The 16,446-nt window shown below is 37.9% G+C and overlaps 2 protein-coding genes across 4 annotated transcripts in view; one reads left to right on the forward strand and one right to left on the reverse strand.

The window, feature by feature from the left end:
* LOC110966177 (inactive N-acetylated-alpha-linked acidic dipeptidase-like protein 2) overlaps positions 1 to 16,446 on the reverse strand; it is a 580,988-nt gene that overhangs the window by 100,065 nt on the left and 464,477 nt on the right. For all 3 annotated transcript variants that reach the window (XM_051947586.1, XM_051947587.1, XM_051947588.1), the window contains exon 17: positions 9,794 to 9,883. In XM_051947586.1, coding sequence (XP_051803546.1) covers positions 9,794 to 9,883 — 90 coding nt within the window. The remainder of the gene's footprint in view (positions 1 to 9,793; positions 9,884 to 16,446) is intronic.
* Positions 180 to 8,307, forward strand: LOC127533734 (transient receptor potential cation channel subfamily V member 1-like). The gene is given in 16 exon segments (XM_051947589.1): positions 180 to 582; positions 966 to 1,099; positions 3,004 to 3,156; positions 3,302 to 3,439; positions 3,537 to 3,835; positions 3,944 to 4,120; positions 4,703 to 4,858; positions 4,949 to 5,041; positions 5,573 to 5,643; positions 5,718 to 5,883; positions 5,968 to 6,034; positions 6,196 to 6,222; positions 6,225 to 6,511; positions 6,821 to 6,927; positions 7,778 to 7,860; positions 7,943 to 8,307. Coding segments are annotated over 16 exon segments (2,181 nt in total). The 5' UTR covers positions 180 to 469; the 3' UTR covers positions 8,053 to 8,307.

Here is a 16,446-nt window from a genome sequence, read left to right on the forward strand (position 1 = left end):
CCATAATAATAATAATAATAATAATAATAATAATAATAATAATAATAATAATAATAATAATACAAACAGGGTTAAAATACCTCTGACAAAGTCATAGGTTATCATAACACAACAAAAAATTAGCCACCTTAAATCATTCATTTAATAGAAACTTTTCATTTTGTTGAATTGGAGAGATTCTGATTTTGTTTGTCTGAGTCTGGCAGCATATTCTGTGAAACGAGCCCAACATTTGCCCTGAAGGTTTGCTGTCTTCAAGTGGAAAACTGCTGTCATACCAGTAACAGCTCTGTTCTCTGGGGAAAGAAGGTGGAGCGTGGCCAAGGCAACAACACCCATATACCAACCGAGTCCCGCCCATGAACCTTGTAATCCTACACCTGTGCAGGTATAGCTCATCACAACAGATGAGCTACTTGCGGAAATAAACACAGATTGTTGCGGCAGAAGGTAAAGAACAACAAAAAAGATGGAAACCACAGCAATACAGGTAGAAGATACGGAGGGGAGTAGACAGCGGCTGCTCCCACAAGCCAGAGAGATACCTCTTGTGCCTATGGACACCAACATCTTAACATCGAGGTAACTGGTCCTACTGGGGACGAGCTGGTGTTTGATTTCCATCTCACATGTCACCTTTAGTTAATAAATGATACAGATTGAGGTAAGACGTTAGCAGAGTAATCAGTGTGGCTCTTTCTCTGCTTAGAAACATTTTTTAAGCCTTTTAAGCCAGTTAAGTGTTAGGTGACGAGCAGCATAGTTCATAAACGGGTTCTAGCTTGTCTAAAGGCGGTATGCTCTGGCCTGTGACCAAATGTTCACATAATGATATTTACATGTTGTATTACAAGAAAACTGATCCTGTGATGGAGGGATTGTTCATATTTTAAAATTAGCTGCTGCACAGTTGGAACTTCTGAACTGGATTTTGTGATTTGTGTGTTTTTTTTTCTACCTTTCAGACCTGACAGTGTTGACTGTCATGCACTCATGAGGGACAAAGTGTTTAAAGCAGTATCCCAGGGAGACGCAGTAGGGCTTAATGGCCTGCTGCACTACCTACAAGATAATAAAAAGCGACTTACAAGCTCAGAATTTACAGGCAAGTCACAAGGAAGTTTTTTTTGCCTTATTTATAAGTAACAAAGTTATATTGTTATCAGTTACGGTGTGGTTAAAACAGGCAACTATACTGCAAAAATATGTATGTGCTAAGGTGTCACTAAAAGGAAGGTTTAAATCAGTGGAAAGTCAGACTTAACTCATTGACAACCATGTAACACTGTGAAACTTGTCAGGTTAACTTATTACACCAATCATAATCTTTTTTTTTTTTCCTGGAGAAGACTTTGTTACATCCATTGCTGTTTTAAATGTGCTTTATAAAAAAAAAAAGATCACTTGGCTTGACTTGGCTAAAGTAAATTCAGGAGTTACATACACCTATGTAATGGAAATGTTATTATTTGAAGCCTTATTATTCAACCCGGTCTCACGGGGATTCGTGAAACTGTCACGTAAATTTTTGTTTCGGTTTCGTGCGCACCAACACGATTTCGTCATGTTTTTCGTGCCGCTCACCACGAAATGTTTTTCGTGTTGCTCACAACGAAACCCGCTGTGGTAATCACATCTGAAAGTGGTTTATACCGGCGGATTCATGACGATCTAAGCTGTCCATCGGCGTATACTGCTTGTGTGATCGCGTTTGCGGCCGTCGGACATTCTTTAAATTCCTATGCAAATTGGTAAGTGTACCACCGGGTTATGGTTAGGGTTATGGTTAGGGTTATGGTTAGGGACAATGTCATGCAAAATATAGCGTTGGATTCGCCACGGTTTTACATTAAAAATATAATATACCCATTCGTTTGAAATACGTTCTGAGTGGCACGAAAAGTCCGCCGTTTAAAATACATTGGTGTGCATTTCGTGGTGAGCGGCACGAAAAACATGACGAAATCGTGTTGGTGCGCACGAAACCGAAACAAAAATTTACGTGACAGTTTCACGAATCCTCGTGAGATCGGGCTGTATTATTCAAAGCTGCTTTGATATTTTAAGATACGCATATTTTCTTACTGCTTGACATCTATAAATGAGGAAATAAGATTCCTATGCCTTTTGCTACGTGACAAGTACAGTTAAACCTTTGATACTGTTGAACTCTCTGTGACCTAGCCAAGATGCTCTGTCTGTGTTTGTCCCTCAAGACACCCCAAATGGTAAATGTCACCGTCCACTGAATCCAGCTCTTGGTATCACTTAACGCTCATCCGTCCCCGTTTTATGTTTACACTTCTGGTTTTGTGACGGTTGATAAACCACAGGAAGTTTCTACCTAAAGGGGGCGAGTGGGGTGACTGTCTGTACATTCTGAGATTTGCAATGTTTTAGGAAAAAACAACGTCTGCAACCAGGCAGATAATGAACTCTCTATGGGTGTGTATGTACAACTGAACCTATAAAAATAGAGTGTTTCCCCTTTTTAGGCGCACTTGCAGTTCCGCTTTGCTGCAAGCTGCCTGTCTCTTTTTGATGCATCAATAAACGGACAAACGCACTTCTGGACTCACCACAGTTTTTATTCATACATCGATCGATCATGGCTGAACTATATAATTTTTTCCACAACACCTAAGTCAAAGTTTTCATTTATAGATTGAAACTGTAAATTGGATTATGTAATGACCAGATCATAAATCACCTGGGCAGTATTTTAATTGGCGACACTGTCATAATGGAAAGATTTGTTGACTATGTACAGAGTGATAAATATGTCTGGTTACATTTTATTAAATCACATTCAAAAACAATGCCACTAAAGGCAAGAGTTGAATCAGTAGATAAGGCATATTAAATTTACTGGCACCTGTTTAACACCTGCTGTTTAAAAAAAATCACAAGCCAGTTAATATCATATCATATTCCAAAACACTCTATGCAATTGTCCAAATAATGTAATGAGAGACAAATATGCTTGCTGTGCACAAATTTCAGATGAAACAAACGGGAAAACAGCTCTTCTGAAAGCTCTGCTGAACCTGAAAAATGGCAAAAACGACACCGTTGATGTCCTCCTTGATATAGCGGAGCAAACTGGAGATTTAGAAAGTCTGATCAATGCGTCTTATACAGATGATTTCTACAAAGGTAAGTGAAAACATATCGTCAGTCGTGAGTCAGTCTGTGACGTCGAGTCTTCAGGGCAAACTGTAATTTTTGGGCTACAAAAACGGAACTGACTTGACTTGGCATGAACAGGCTGTTTCCTGTAACAATATGTCTCCTGCCTCAGGTCAGACAGCTCTGCATGTCGCCATTGAGAGAAGAAGCTTGGACCATGTGAAGCTGCTGGTGCAGAAAGGAGCAGATGTGCAAGCCAAAGCCAATGGGAAGTTTTTCCAGCCTAAAGCAAAACATGGCTTTTATTTTGGTAATTTCGTGACAGAAACAAATGCGAGTATAACTTTTTTGTCCCATTTGTTTATGATCAGATGTTATCTGTTTGCTCATTTGTGTCTTTCTGACAGGTGAGCTTCCTCTGTCACTGGCTGTATGCACCAACCAGCCTGATATCGTGTCCTTTCTCATGGAAGAAGGAGAAGCTGACGTGACCGATCAAGACTCGCATGGAAACACCGTGTTGCACATCTTGGTGGTCTTAGCGGACAACACTGAAGAAAACACTGAAATGTTTGCAGTGATGTATGATAGAATCCTTATTCTGCACCACAAACTTAGGAGACAAACAGAAGACCAGCTGGAAGAGATCAAAAACAATCAAGACCTGACTCCTCTGAAATTAGCAGCCAAGCTCGGCAAGATCGGGGTGTGTCTATTAATTTTATAGGTGTTTTTCAAAGCTAACCTCTTTAATCAACAGTCCTAGTTAGCACAGATAATGCTAACATAATCTCCCTAATCTTTCCATGTCCAGCTGTTCAAACACATGTTGCACCGAGAATTCATGGATGAGGAGACGAGGCCCTTGTCCAGGAAGTTTACAGAATGGGTTTATGGACCCGTTCACTCCTCACTTTATGACATCAGCTCCATCGACACCAATGAAAAGAACTCTGTGCTGGAGATAATCATCTTTGGGAGTAAGACTCCGGTTAGAAATGTCTACTTTGTCCTCATTTTACCTTACAGTTATCTGCATATGTAGATCTACCAGTTACCATATAGGTCCGGTCCTGAGGAGCGGTTTTTAAACTGGTGGATTTAGTAGACACCTCTTGGCAATACCTGACGCCTCTTGAATCTGTTAATCCAGAAATTGTCCTATGACGGCAACCACCCGTCACTTGATACAGCCACACCTTAATGATGCAAAACTTAAAGCCTTTATGCAATTCAAAAGAGTAAGTTATATAAAATTCACCTGCAGCACAGTTGTCATGAACAGAAAATGTAACTTTAGAGACTAAAACTGTTTTTGTATCGGGCTGTAAACATGTTTATGTCTGTTGTAAAGTTGGACATATTAACATGGAGGCCTATAGGGATTGATTCACTGTTGGAGCAGGCCTCAGGTGGACATTTAGGGAACTGCAGGTTTTGGCACTTTGGTGTTGACCTCACTATTTGCAGCTCTGTCACAGAATAAACTGTGAAAGCAAAATACAATAAATAAAATAGGGGTTTGAAGTGTTTTATGATTATGTATGAAAGTATCTTGTGAACACTCCCTCAGAATCGCTGTGAGATGCTTCAAATTGAACCTCTTCGCAGCCTTCTTGAGGACAAGTGGAGCACGTTTGCTTCCAAATTGTTCCTGATAAACTTCTTGCTGTATCTGATGTACTTGATCATCTTCACCACTGTGGCTGTCTACAGAAAGGATGGACAGGTATGAAGGAAAACACAGTGATGAAAACAATCCATCTGTTAAACTATGTTTTAGAAAAATTCATCATCCTGTGAATCTTTTGACCTGCAGCCACCATTTCCACCTGAGGTCCCTCTTGACTACCTTCGTTGTGTTGGTGAGATCATCAGCGTCCTCGGAGCTGTGAAGTTTCTCTATCAATCGGTGAGAAAGTGGAATCCCAGCTAGCATGGAACATTTCCACAACTTTGTCCTAATAATTTTTTAAAAGAAAATGTCTGAATTAAATGTTCAAAGAAAGTTACTGAAATATATTTCCAGGACAGCTCCATGATAACTAAATGGTACTGTTGTTAAACCAGTATTCAAAAGATCTTTTCCAGATGTAATCCGGCCTCAGACGACAGAATGTTTCTTTGTACAACGTTTTATGCTTCTGTGATGTGACATATTAAAAACAAAACACTTACTTTTTGTTAAGGGAACACAGTGCAGGATCTCATATTTTCCTGAAATGTTATTTTATAACAAAGGTAGAACATTCTCAGTGAAGCATTTCATTTTGAGAACGTTACAGCATAACGGTCAAAAAATCATATAAACAAACATAATTAACTATCCTCCCATTAGGATTATCATTCTGGGAACTAAAAGAAAAATTCTGGCTCTGGAAGAAAAAGAAATTTACCAGGAATGTGATTAAATAGTTCACATCTCTGACATCTAAATCCACAGATAACCTTTTTCCAGAGGAACCGCCCAGACTTCAAGGCTATATTTACTGATGGCTTCATTGACATCCTGTTGTAAGCATTGCCAGGTGAACTCTTTATGCCCAAATTTCTTGTAAAAGATGTTTTTAATATTTTAATGTTTGCAGTTCCCTGCAGGCATTGCTCCTACTCATCAGCACAGTTATGTACTTAAGTGGTCTGAGAGAATATGTTGGACTCCTTGTGCTCTCGCTGGCTCTCGCCTGGATGAACGTTCTTTATTACTCAAGAGGCTCGAAGCAGTTGGGAATGTACTTTGTCATGATGCAAAAAGTAAGAATATACAACCAACAATCTCAAAATGGGCTGTCTGGTCAAAAATGGATTGCCTGGTTTACAGTCTGTGTTTTTCTTTAGATGATACTTGGAGATCTTTTACGCTTTTTATGTGTTTATGGTGTCTTCCTTTTTGGATTTTCTGCCGGTAAGTCTCCAAAAACCTAATACAAATATAAAGTTTTATGTTATTGCCTTTGTACAAGGCCCTGGATTTCTCAAGTCTTGTAATTTAGTTTCTTATATTACTTAAATATCAAAAGGGTGTTTGCCAAGGTGAAGATCTCAGAATTTTCTCTTCACCCACAGCTATTGTTGCTCTGATAGATGATCCCCCCTCAACTCAAAAAATATGACAAATGCTTCACTTGATGAGGATCCATTGAAGGCAGAAGAACTAAGCTACCATGACATGCGCTTTACTACACTGGAACTGTTCAAGTTCACCATCGGGATGGGAGATCTGCAGTTCACTGATCATGTTCAGTTTAAGGAAGTTTTCTACATCCTGCTCATCTGCTACATAGTTCTCACCTACATTCTGCTCCTCAACATGCTGATCGCTCTGATGGGCAACACAGTCGAAAGAATCTCCACACAGAGTGAAAACATCTGGAACCTGCAGGTGGGAAACTCCTACAGTCTGTAAAGATGCTTCCAGCACACAATACCTAATGTCCACAGGGTCAGGCTGATCCCACACTTGCAGGGGGCTAAATGTGAGTAGATCATGCACAGGAAATCTAGGATGCGTTTATCAGAACAAAGCCAACGCATCTTAGAAGACAGAAAATATCCAAACCTTTTTTTAGGAAGAACTAGAAGAAGAATTAAGTCTTATTCAAAGTATATCAAATGTTTCTAGACCAAAATTAAGCTTGACAAACAATAGATCTGACATGTTAAATGCTTAAAATCCGTCTCTCATCCTCAGAGGGCCTTTACCATTTTGGACATCGAGAGATCTCTGCCGAGGTGCCTGAGGAACAAGCTGCACTCCAGAGCCAGAAAGAAGAAGGACAAGTGTCAAGGACTTTTGAGGTGATGCATCACTGGATGTGTCCAGCTGCAAATCTAAATAAATGTACTAAAGACATGAGGTAATAAAAAAAATCTATGATATGTAATGCAAAAAGTATACTTGCGTAGTATAAAAAAATATGATGTATACAAAATGCAGAAAACCTGCAATTTCAAAAAAATATAGCGAGCAAAAATTTGTAAAGTAAAAAAATATACTGTGTAATAATATGTAATGTAAAATAATATAAATACTACAGTGTGCAGTTAATGCACAATGTGACGTGTTATGAAAAAACAGTGCAAAAAACCCTCTAATTTAAAAGAGAGTACAGAAAATTTCTGTATTTTTTTTTTAAAGAAATGCAGAAAATCTGTAATGTAAAAAAAAGAGTATGCAAATAATCATTAATGCAAACAAAAACAGTGTACAAACAATATGCAGTGTAAAAAACTGCAATGTGCAAAAATATGTATTGTAAAAAAATATACAGTTTGGAAAAAATCTTCAAAGTACAAACTGTGTACAAAAAATCTATAATGTAGAAAACTACATACAGCATACAAAAATGCAATCTAAAATAAACAATATATGTAGTGTAATGTGAGAAAATATATTTAGTGTGAAAAATACATAATTCAGAAAAATATACATTAAAAAAATCTGTAATGTAATTAAATTGCAGGGTGAAAACAATCTGTAATGTAAAATAAACATAGTGTATAAAGGGCTTGCATATCTAAAAGCTCAATATAACATGACTAGAAAAAATATATTTTTGAATTTAGGTGATGTTTTAATGTCAGCATATGCAGTTATGCCAAACATTTCTAATGTTCCGCATGATTAATATTTCTTTTTTGACTTCAGGGTGGAGGAAAAGAACTGGACACAGTGGAGGTCAGATCTTGGTGTACAACGGAAAGAAGATCCACAGTTTCACGACTCTCATGGTAGGCTACAGACCAAACCACTTTTACTGCCGTTTCTTTCCACTGAGATGTCGCTAACACAAGCTGCCATTTCATCCTTCAGGGTCTCATTGGAGCCTCCTGGACAGGATCCATCCCAGACGTCTCCGAGCGCAGTCTGGTTTTCCGAAAATTAATGCTAACATCAAACTACCAAAGTTTTTACCAGTTTAAAATTTGAACAAACAAACGTTTTTGATACAACAGAAAGATATATTGTGTCATTGAGGCAACTTCTATTATTGTATTTCTATGTGTAAGTGTTGAGATGTTATTTATACACCTGACGAAGGATGATCAGACGGAACCATTGTGATTAAAAAAGCTTGTAATCAGTAGTAAGGATAGTGTGTGGTATTTTTTCTCACAGCTTTTTCAGTGTTTGAATTAACTTTCCAGCACGTGTCTCTCTGTTCAGGGGAGATTAGATTTCTTTTTTCATGTTCTATCATCAAGCGACAATTTTTAATTGTATCTTTAATCAGCACAATCTATGATCTCCGAGAAAGTTTGGCTATGTCTAAGACATTTTGCATCCAATTTTCAGTAATTTGGGTAGAATTTTCATTCATTTTGTGCAGGCATTGTTATTTAGGCAAATCTTTGAGTAATTTTAGACACATTTTGGAAACTTTGAACAAGTATGGAATCATTTTTGGACAAATTATTGCCATTTTTGAAAATTTTTGAGTAATTTTGGACATTTTTTTGAGTCATTTATAGACATTTTGAGTGATCTTAGGCAATGCACGGTCCGTATTTTTCTTTATTAAAACTGGTTAATTTTTGACAAAATGCGTTATTTTGACAGCCAATTTGAACAAATGACACTCTGGGCAATTTTTTGGTCACAAGTTTTCATTGTGAGAAGTTTTCAGTTAGTTTTGAGTTGGATCAGTTTTGAATAATTAAGAACCAGTTTTAGCCAATTTGGAAAAAGTCTCAGTCCCAAAGAAAAAGTTCAGAGGTATTATACATATATGTCAGGGTAGAGACTGCGATTTGGTAGAGTTGGAGTTTCTACCGGTAGAGATTGCAATTGGAGTCTCTACCAGTAGAGTTTGCGATTGTAATCTCTACCAGTAGAAACTCCAATCCTACCAGTAGAGATGGAACTTTAAATCTGACCCCTGCCCTGACCCCTGCCCCTAACCTTAACTAACCCTGACCTTTAAATCTGACCCCTGCCCTGAGCCCTGCCCCTAACCTTAACTAACCCTGACCTTTAAATCTGACCCCTGCCCTGACCCCTGCCCCTAACCTTAACTAACCCTGACCTTTAAAAAATCTGACCCCTGCCCTGAGCCCTGACCCTAACCTTAAAAGTCTAACCTTAGCCCTGACAAATCTCTACTGGTAGGATTGGAGTTTCTACTGGTAGAGATTGCGATCGCAGTCTCTACTGGTAGAGACTTCAATCGCAATCTCTACTGGTAGAAACTCCAGTTCTACTGGTAGAGGTTGCGATCGCAATCTCTACTGGTAGAAACTCCAACTCTACCAAATCGCAGTCTCTACCCTGACATATATATATATATATTGAAAGGAACTGATTAGGATTTATGAAATATGTCGGCTTTTTAAATATAACATACATACATAAATTGTACCCGAAGTATAATTATAGAAGGATACATCAACTAGCAGAAGCTGCTTTGGCACACTCAACATTTCTTCAGAAATGTTCTACTTCATATTATTTTACTGTGTTCTATAGTCTATTTGAAGGTTGCACAGTAAATTGTCATCTATGTATTCCATCACATTCATTGTGGGTGCCCTTGTAGTTGGAGGGAATGCAAACCTCCACACAAAGCTTCATGTGCACCCTATGATGCTGTAATGTACGTTGCTCAGACCCTAGCGAACCCGTGGACTTACGGACGCAGAAACTCTTCCCTTACGGTGGTCCTACCTTAGCAATGGTCTCATGAAACTTGAAAAGTGGGTCCAGGGTTTCCGGTGCCTCTGCAGAAAATTGGGCCTCTGACAGAAAACTGGTAGTCTGAAAAAGAAAGTTCAAAAAGCAATTGTTACATGACATAACAAGAGTCCCTTTTAAAGTTCCCCTGCACTGTACAAGTTAAATCACTGTCTCATTCAGAAACCTTTCAGACATTGTGGGACCACAGTGATTTCCACTCCATAGCACAGAACAAAGAAAAAAAACCTTCAACCTACTTTTTTTTGTTCTGTTCACTTTTCTTATGTGTTTTTATTCTAATTTGTTCTGTTCTATTATCGGAGTTGAAAAGAGTAGAGTGACCTGTCAAGTTTTTGGCAGGAAACAACAGTAAATGCTCTCAAGGCCAACAAGCTGCCAGGACGTTTTGTTCTGCTGTCAAATACACACACACCTACACACACATCTACACACCTACACACACTTTCAGATGCTGACACAAAGTCACGTAACCATGCCTGCACACACCCCACAATTACCTCACTGTCACCTCAGAATACTTTGTAATGCACCAGAAACAAAGCACCTCATTCTGATTTTAAAGTCATTCTGTTGCCTTTGGAGAGTAGTTGTTCTTCTTCTTTCTTTTTTTAAATATATATTTACTTTTATTAATTTTATTTCATTGAAGTCAAATTAAGCAGCAGGCAGCTTAGAATATCAGGATTTCAAATACTTGATTTCTACACAGAGCAGCCAGGAAGTCAAGCAACATCTGACAACTTTTCAATATCCATCTAGTTTAAGACACACGGTACAGTGGCAGTCAACAATCCTCCAGGATGGTTGGTTGAAAACAAGAGGTTCTCTGATAAACCCATATTTCTCTCTCTCTCTCTCTCTGTTAATCTTTAGTATGGATCTACAATGTAGAAAATAATACAAATAAATAAAAAGCATTGAATGAGAGGGTGTGTCCAAACTTTTGACTGGTAGTGTATATATACATATTTACTGATGACAGGAGGCAGCCTTAATTTGATATTCAAATTACTGTACGGCCAGAAATGCCATCATGCAATCTAAATGACAACAGGTCATTAATTCACAGATTGTTGCGCCATCTTATGAATAAACGGGATCCATTTAAAATCCTATGCGGGTTAAGCCGAGGGTTTACTTTGGTGAGTGCAATGTGCAATGTAATCCAGCTTCATTTTGCCAGTTTATAATATTCTGAAAATGTTTTCATTTACTGACTTTGCTGATGCGTCACAAGTGATGCAACCCAGTGAAGCCTCGATGCTTGGCTGTTTATTCATTTTTCTGACAATCTGCATTTCACTTATGCTGTTGTAAAGCTGCTCCGCATAACATTGGTTTCTCTTTAGTTACGGACATTCGGGGAGCTGCAGAGAGCAAAACTGTCAATGTTTTGCTTCTCCACAAATGCCTACATTTTAAAGAAGATTGTGGATAGGGCAAATGCATATACATACCACAAAGACTTATTCTGGAAGATATAAAGATATTTAGTTAAAGTTAAAATTTTTTAAAGTAGACCTGGCTGATCTGACTGAAATAATTTCTCGGTTTATGCATCTAGTTCATTTGTGTATGTTCTTTAACATTACAAATATTACAAATGTACCTTGATAAATAGGCTCAGAATCCAAAATAAACCTTGATAAACCTTTATTTTTTTGTTTTTGACAATAGGGTTATTTGTCTTTTAATATTGTATTTTATTATGTTTCACACCTGCTCTTTCAACTGCACAGCACTGTGGTTTAACTTTTGTTTTAAATGCACTGTATAAATAAATTTCATTGTAATAGCTATAAATATCCACTGAAATTAAACATTTAATTGTGAATTTTTTTTAATTTTTCACCTCAGCCTGAAGTAAAAGCTTCCTCAGAGCTATACCTGTTAAAAAAAATGCAACAAATGCTTCCTTTAAAAATGTAAATGAAGTCTTCTCAGAGTTGCACAACGCAGCAGGAGGTTGCATGTGTTGCACAGAAATGAAGGCTCAAAAGCTCTGTAGACTTTGTGCAACTTTCAGGTCGCTGGACACAACAACAAAAAATGGCAAAACAACAAACAAGAACAAATGTTAAAGGAAGCACTTAAGCACCTCACCAGGAAAAAGCGGCTAAAATTTGGGATGCGCTGACAATTTTAACTCGTCAATACAGCAACCTCAGTGTAGACACATGGGGAGAAGAAACTTTCATTTAATAATTCACATATTTACGCATTCCAAGAAGACGCAAGGAGAAAGTTTCTTATCAAACCTTGTGTGCTGCCTCTGAATAAATACGTGAATTATTGAACACAACATCTGCCTCAAAATATGCCCCTGTTGTCGATGTCAAGCTGGATATGAGCAGCAACACCCCAAAAGAAGGCTCTCCGCCTACATTCAGAGGAGATGAATTAAAATGAAGCACACGGTTTCGTCTGCGCTCTCACAAACACATGGCCTAAAGTGCTGTTTGAACCCTGGAGGTGTCTGTCTCTGTGGCCAGACTGTGTTTCTCTGCAGCTTCTTATTGTGACGACTGTTTTAAAAGTCTTTATGATGATACGGATACCCAAGACACACACATTCAGTCACAGCTTCAGAGGACATTACATTCATCACTAACCTCAACTGCTGCTTGCCTAATCCTCACACATGTATTGATGGACAGTTTTGTATTTAAAGATTCATGGCATAGGATCTTGCTTTTTAGCATCACAAAGAAGAAATGTCCCTATAAAGTTATTATGTAAAAAAGATTTATGCCCCCATAATATGAGTTATACTTTGACATGCAAACACAAATAAATATCTCTGCAGTCCATGTTAATGCATTTGCTGATTGAGAAAAATGACTTCTTGTGATCACTGAAGCTAACAAATGCCATTTTCCACAGGGGCCAGTGCAGCACATGTTAAACATTATGAGGTTAAAGGTTGAGGTGAATCCATGTAGTGTTTAAATTAAAATTAAAGAAACAAAATGAAGAAATCTGAATGAACAGTCACTCAAAAGTTGAAAAAATGCCACCAAAAGAGGTTGTAGGAGGACATAATGGATATGAAATGCAACATAACATGTAGCAGAACAACAGCTTGTTTACTATTGTTCATAATTATTTCATTCATTGACTGTCTATTGTTCCATCATTATTGCTGTATTGTTTGTTTGTAGTAGTAGCTAATAAAAGCTTGTGCATAATCATTGCTGTTTCTACTGTGTATTTCTTTGAGAACTAGAGGTGAAAGAAATCAAGAGTTCATGACTTCTGATTAGAAGAATGATCAATACTAGCAAATCTGATAATTCATTAATATTCAATTGGAAATATTAGTAATTAATTTCCAAATGTTATACTTTAACCATAAATAAGTTTAAATTTTTAATCATAAAGCGTAGTTTGCACTTTAAAGTGCTATAATGCATATTTCTCTACGGTGGGAAACCGAATTATCACCTTCATTATTTACTGGAGCTGTTGGGTATCTAGTCAACCTTTCCTAACACTGTTACAATTATAAAGGCTTAAGCTTCTCACTGCTGTAGCAAATACAATAACCTAAAAACACTGGACACCTTCTCACAGTCTAGAGAGAGAGAGATGCTTTGAGTAGACTAAGTTCACCAATTACACCCAATTACAATAGGGGAGGGAACAGACGTAAGCTATAATGACTGGACCTCACCGTCAAAGTTCTCACAGAGTCAGCAACAGGTCAGCTGGTAAATAAGATTATTAGAACATCAAATAGCTGTTAGCTACAGTTTTAAAGGACTATAATTGATTTCTTTTTAAATAAATATAGTTTCAGAGACAGTGCTAATAAGAATAAAGTACAGACAATATGACAATGGAATTGAGTCATATATTGTGACGAACCTCCAAAAAATGAAGCTGCAGGTCTCCTCACCTTTAAAAAGCAATATAGTTTCAACTCACTGTTTAGCTGTCTGCCTCACAACTTTGGTGTTTTAATCAACTCTCACCACTCTCATAGCTGCAGCTGCTTTCAGATAATAAAGTTCTAAAGAAAAAACAGAGCTAAACCAAAATGAATGCTGGACTAGCACTCACCAGGTAAACACAAACATGCCACAAAATGAATGACAATGTCTCTCTACAACTGCTAAATATGTATACAAGCATACTGGGAGTTTGTCCAAAGCACACACTGCATATTGGAAATAGGCCATGTTGAGGCAGTGATAAAAAATCCTTCCGTAGACAACAGCCATTTGACTGACAAGATTAAAAAAAAATGTAGAAGACTACATTTAATGCATCCCAAATATAACCCACCACTGTGGAACCAAAAAATGAGAGCTTGCAGACTGTCTTTTTGTGTTTGTTTTGCAAGTACAAAACTAAAAGTTAAAATCACTTTAGAAAAATGACACAATGGCATTACATGTAATCAGTAAAAAAAAAAAAAAAAAAAAAGTACATGCGAAAAAATGCAAAATCCACACATCTTGTTTATACTCACTCTACAGGTTCCACCTCACAGTATAGATCAGCGCTATTAGCCGTGGATATGTGGTATTAAGCTGCAGGAAAAATTAAGCTCTTTGTGCTTCACAGTGGCGGGATGAAGCAGCCTAGCCATGCTATACCCATGTCTCTGACGGCACAAGGGTCTAGGGAAGCTCGACAGGGAGGGAGGCGGGCTAAAAGGTTGTCTATCAAATCCCTCTGCTGCAATTGGGTAGGTATACAACCAATCAACGCAACGAATAGGCTGACGAAGTTCCGAGAGCACCGGCGGATTGTGGCTAAGTCCCATTAGCTTCCCAACCAGCGGAGCCGCGGAGCCGACTGGTATATTAAGAATTTGCCATATCCCGTCGGCATAAGTCCAAATACGTCTTTCTTCTCAATGAAACACTTCAGTGCCGTCCTTTGTTTATCTTTCAAGTTGAATTTTAGCTTCAAATCTTTAAGTGCTGAGGCCAAAGCCGAGTGGAAAGATAACTGTTTATTGTGCGCTGGTTGTTTCTGTCAGAATCGTCACGCCTCTGTCGTCACTTCGTTACGCCCGCCTTCTGACTCTACACTTCATGGTGATTGGTCCGGCCAGTTTTAGGAGAATCCAGCCTCGAGCCTTATGGAGGGTAACTAGACCCACCCTGGCAGAGAATTAAATTCGTTGCCGTGGGTTGTCTAGCGCGGCTAGGCTAGGGATGAAGGGCTATAGAGAAGTGAAGCTTTCAAAGTCGTGGGCGATCAAAGATATCTGAGTTCCATTCACTTTGCACTTACAACCCTTTGCATTGCTTATCGAGCCTCACTTCATCTCCCATATAGACCCTCCATATAGACCCTGTACTTGCCTGTGTCTCAGCTCTTAGACCTGCTCTTCCCTTTCCTTCTTTTCACTTTCTGAGTATTATAATTATTGCAATCTGTCACTCATACTGTAATGGATTTTAATTGACTAAGTGTTAAATTAACCCTTAGATGTATGCGTCATCGGATCGACACTCTTCCATAAGTGGGTCAAAAATTACCCATGTATGTTTTTCATATGTCATATTTATAAGGACAACAGACATTTTAAATAAATTGTAAAATAATCAGTTTCGGTCATAATTGCATTTCTGCTGAAAATGCAAAACAAGTTTTAAAATGATAATCCTGTTTAGCATCTTAGGCTGCAACTGCTTTTTGTACTCAATCAATATCATACCCATTTCACTGATCATTTAATTAATCTAAACAATTCATTATTTTTTGCCTTTATTTTATTCTAACAAATACTTTGTCACTGTATAAGGCAACACAGTGCAATATGTGAACAAATATTCACATAATTAAGTACAGAACTGTCGGGTTAAAATGGAACCTCCTCCAAATAAATAAATCGAGGGCTTATTATTAGTATATGCTGTAAATCAAATACATATTTAAAAATTTCTTAAAACCTTTTAACAAAGTAAAAGAGTTCTGTTTGTATATTAAATAACATGGATGAGGTGGATATTTTACAGTCGCAGCAGCAACAGAAACTCCTTTTAATTGTTCTCTAATTTTGGTAGCAGCTTAATTTTTCATTGGAAAACACAGCACAGCAGTTGTTTTTAACCTATGTGTATGAAGAGTTTGTCAGAAGACAGTTATAAATATATCTAGTAGTCTTAATGAGCTGCACTTGGTCACTGTTTCATACTCGTCTGACAACAGAAACTATAGAAATATGTAATTCAGAAGAGCATTTTTTTGGAAGTCCAATGTATTAAAATGAAATATATGTGCGTACAGAGATCAGAAGAGATCCAGACTGATGTCAACTGAAGAGCTCCTGTAGTTTCGGTAATTGTGCATTGCGTTGTGCTGCTGTGATCTATCACTGAAACTTTACACATTGTACAAACGCTCCTTCTGTGCTCTGATCATCGAGGAACTTTGGAATTGTTCAGGTTTTGAAAATGTTCACACTGATCTGAGTTGAATTTTGCTACCGTCGCCGCTGACCAGCCAAAAACAACTGGCATCATGACACAGAAACTATGCAGTGATAGCAGTGAAGTGAACATGTGAGCATGAAGGACAGTGATGATAGCTTTGGACTGACAAATTTATCACTCAGGAGCGTTCTCAATAAAACCATGTGCCCTTGAGCAAAAACATTGTGGAAT

The sequence above is a fragment of the Acanthochromis polyacanthus genome, chromosome 4, assembly GCF_021347895.1.
Source record: "Acanthochromis polyacanthus isolate Apoly-LR-REF ecotype Palm Island chromosome 4, KAUST_Apoly_ChrSc, whole genome shotgun sequence".
Lineage (NCBI taxonomy): Eukaryota > Metazoa > Chordata > Actinopteri > Pomacentridae > Acanthochromis > Acanthochromis polyacanthus.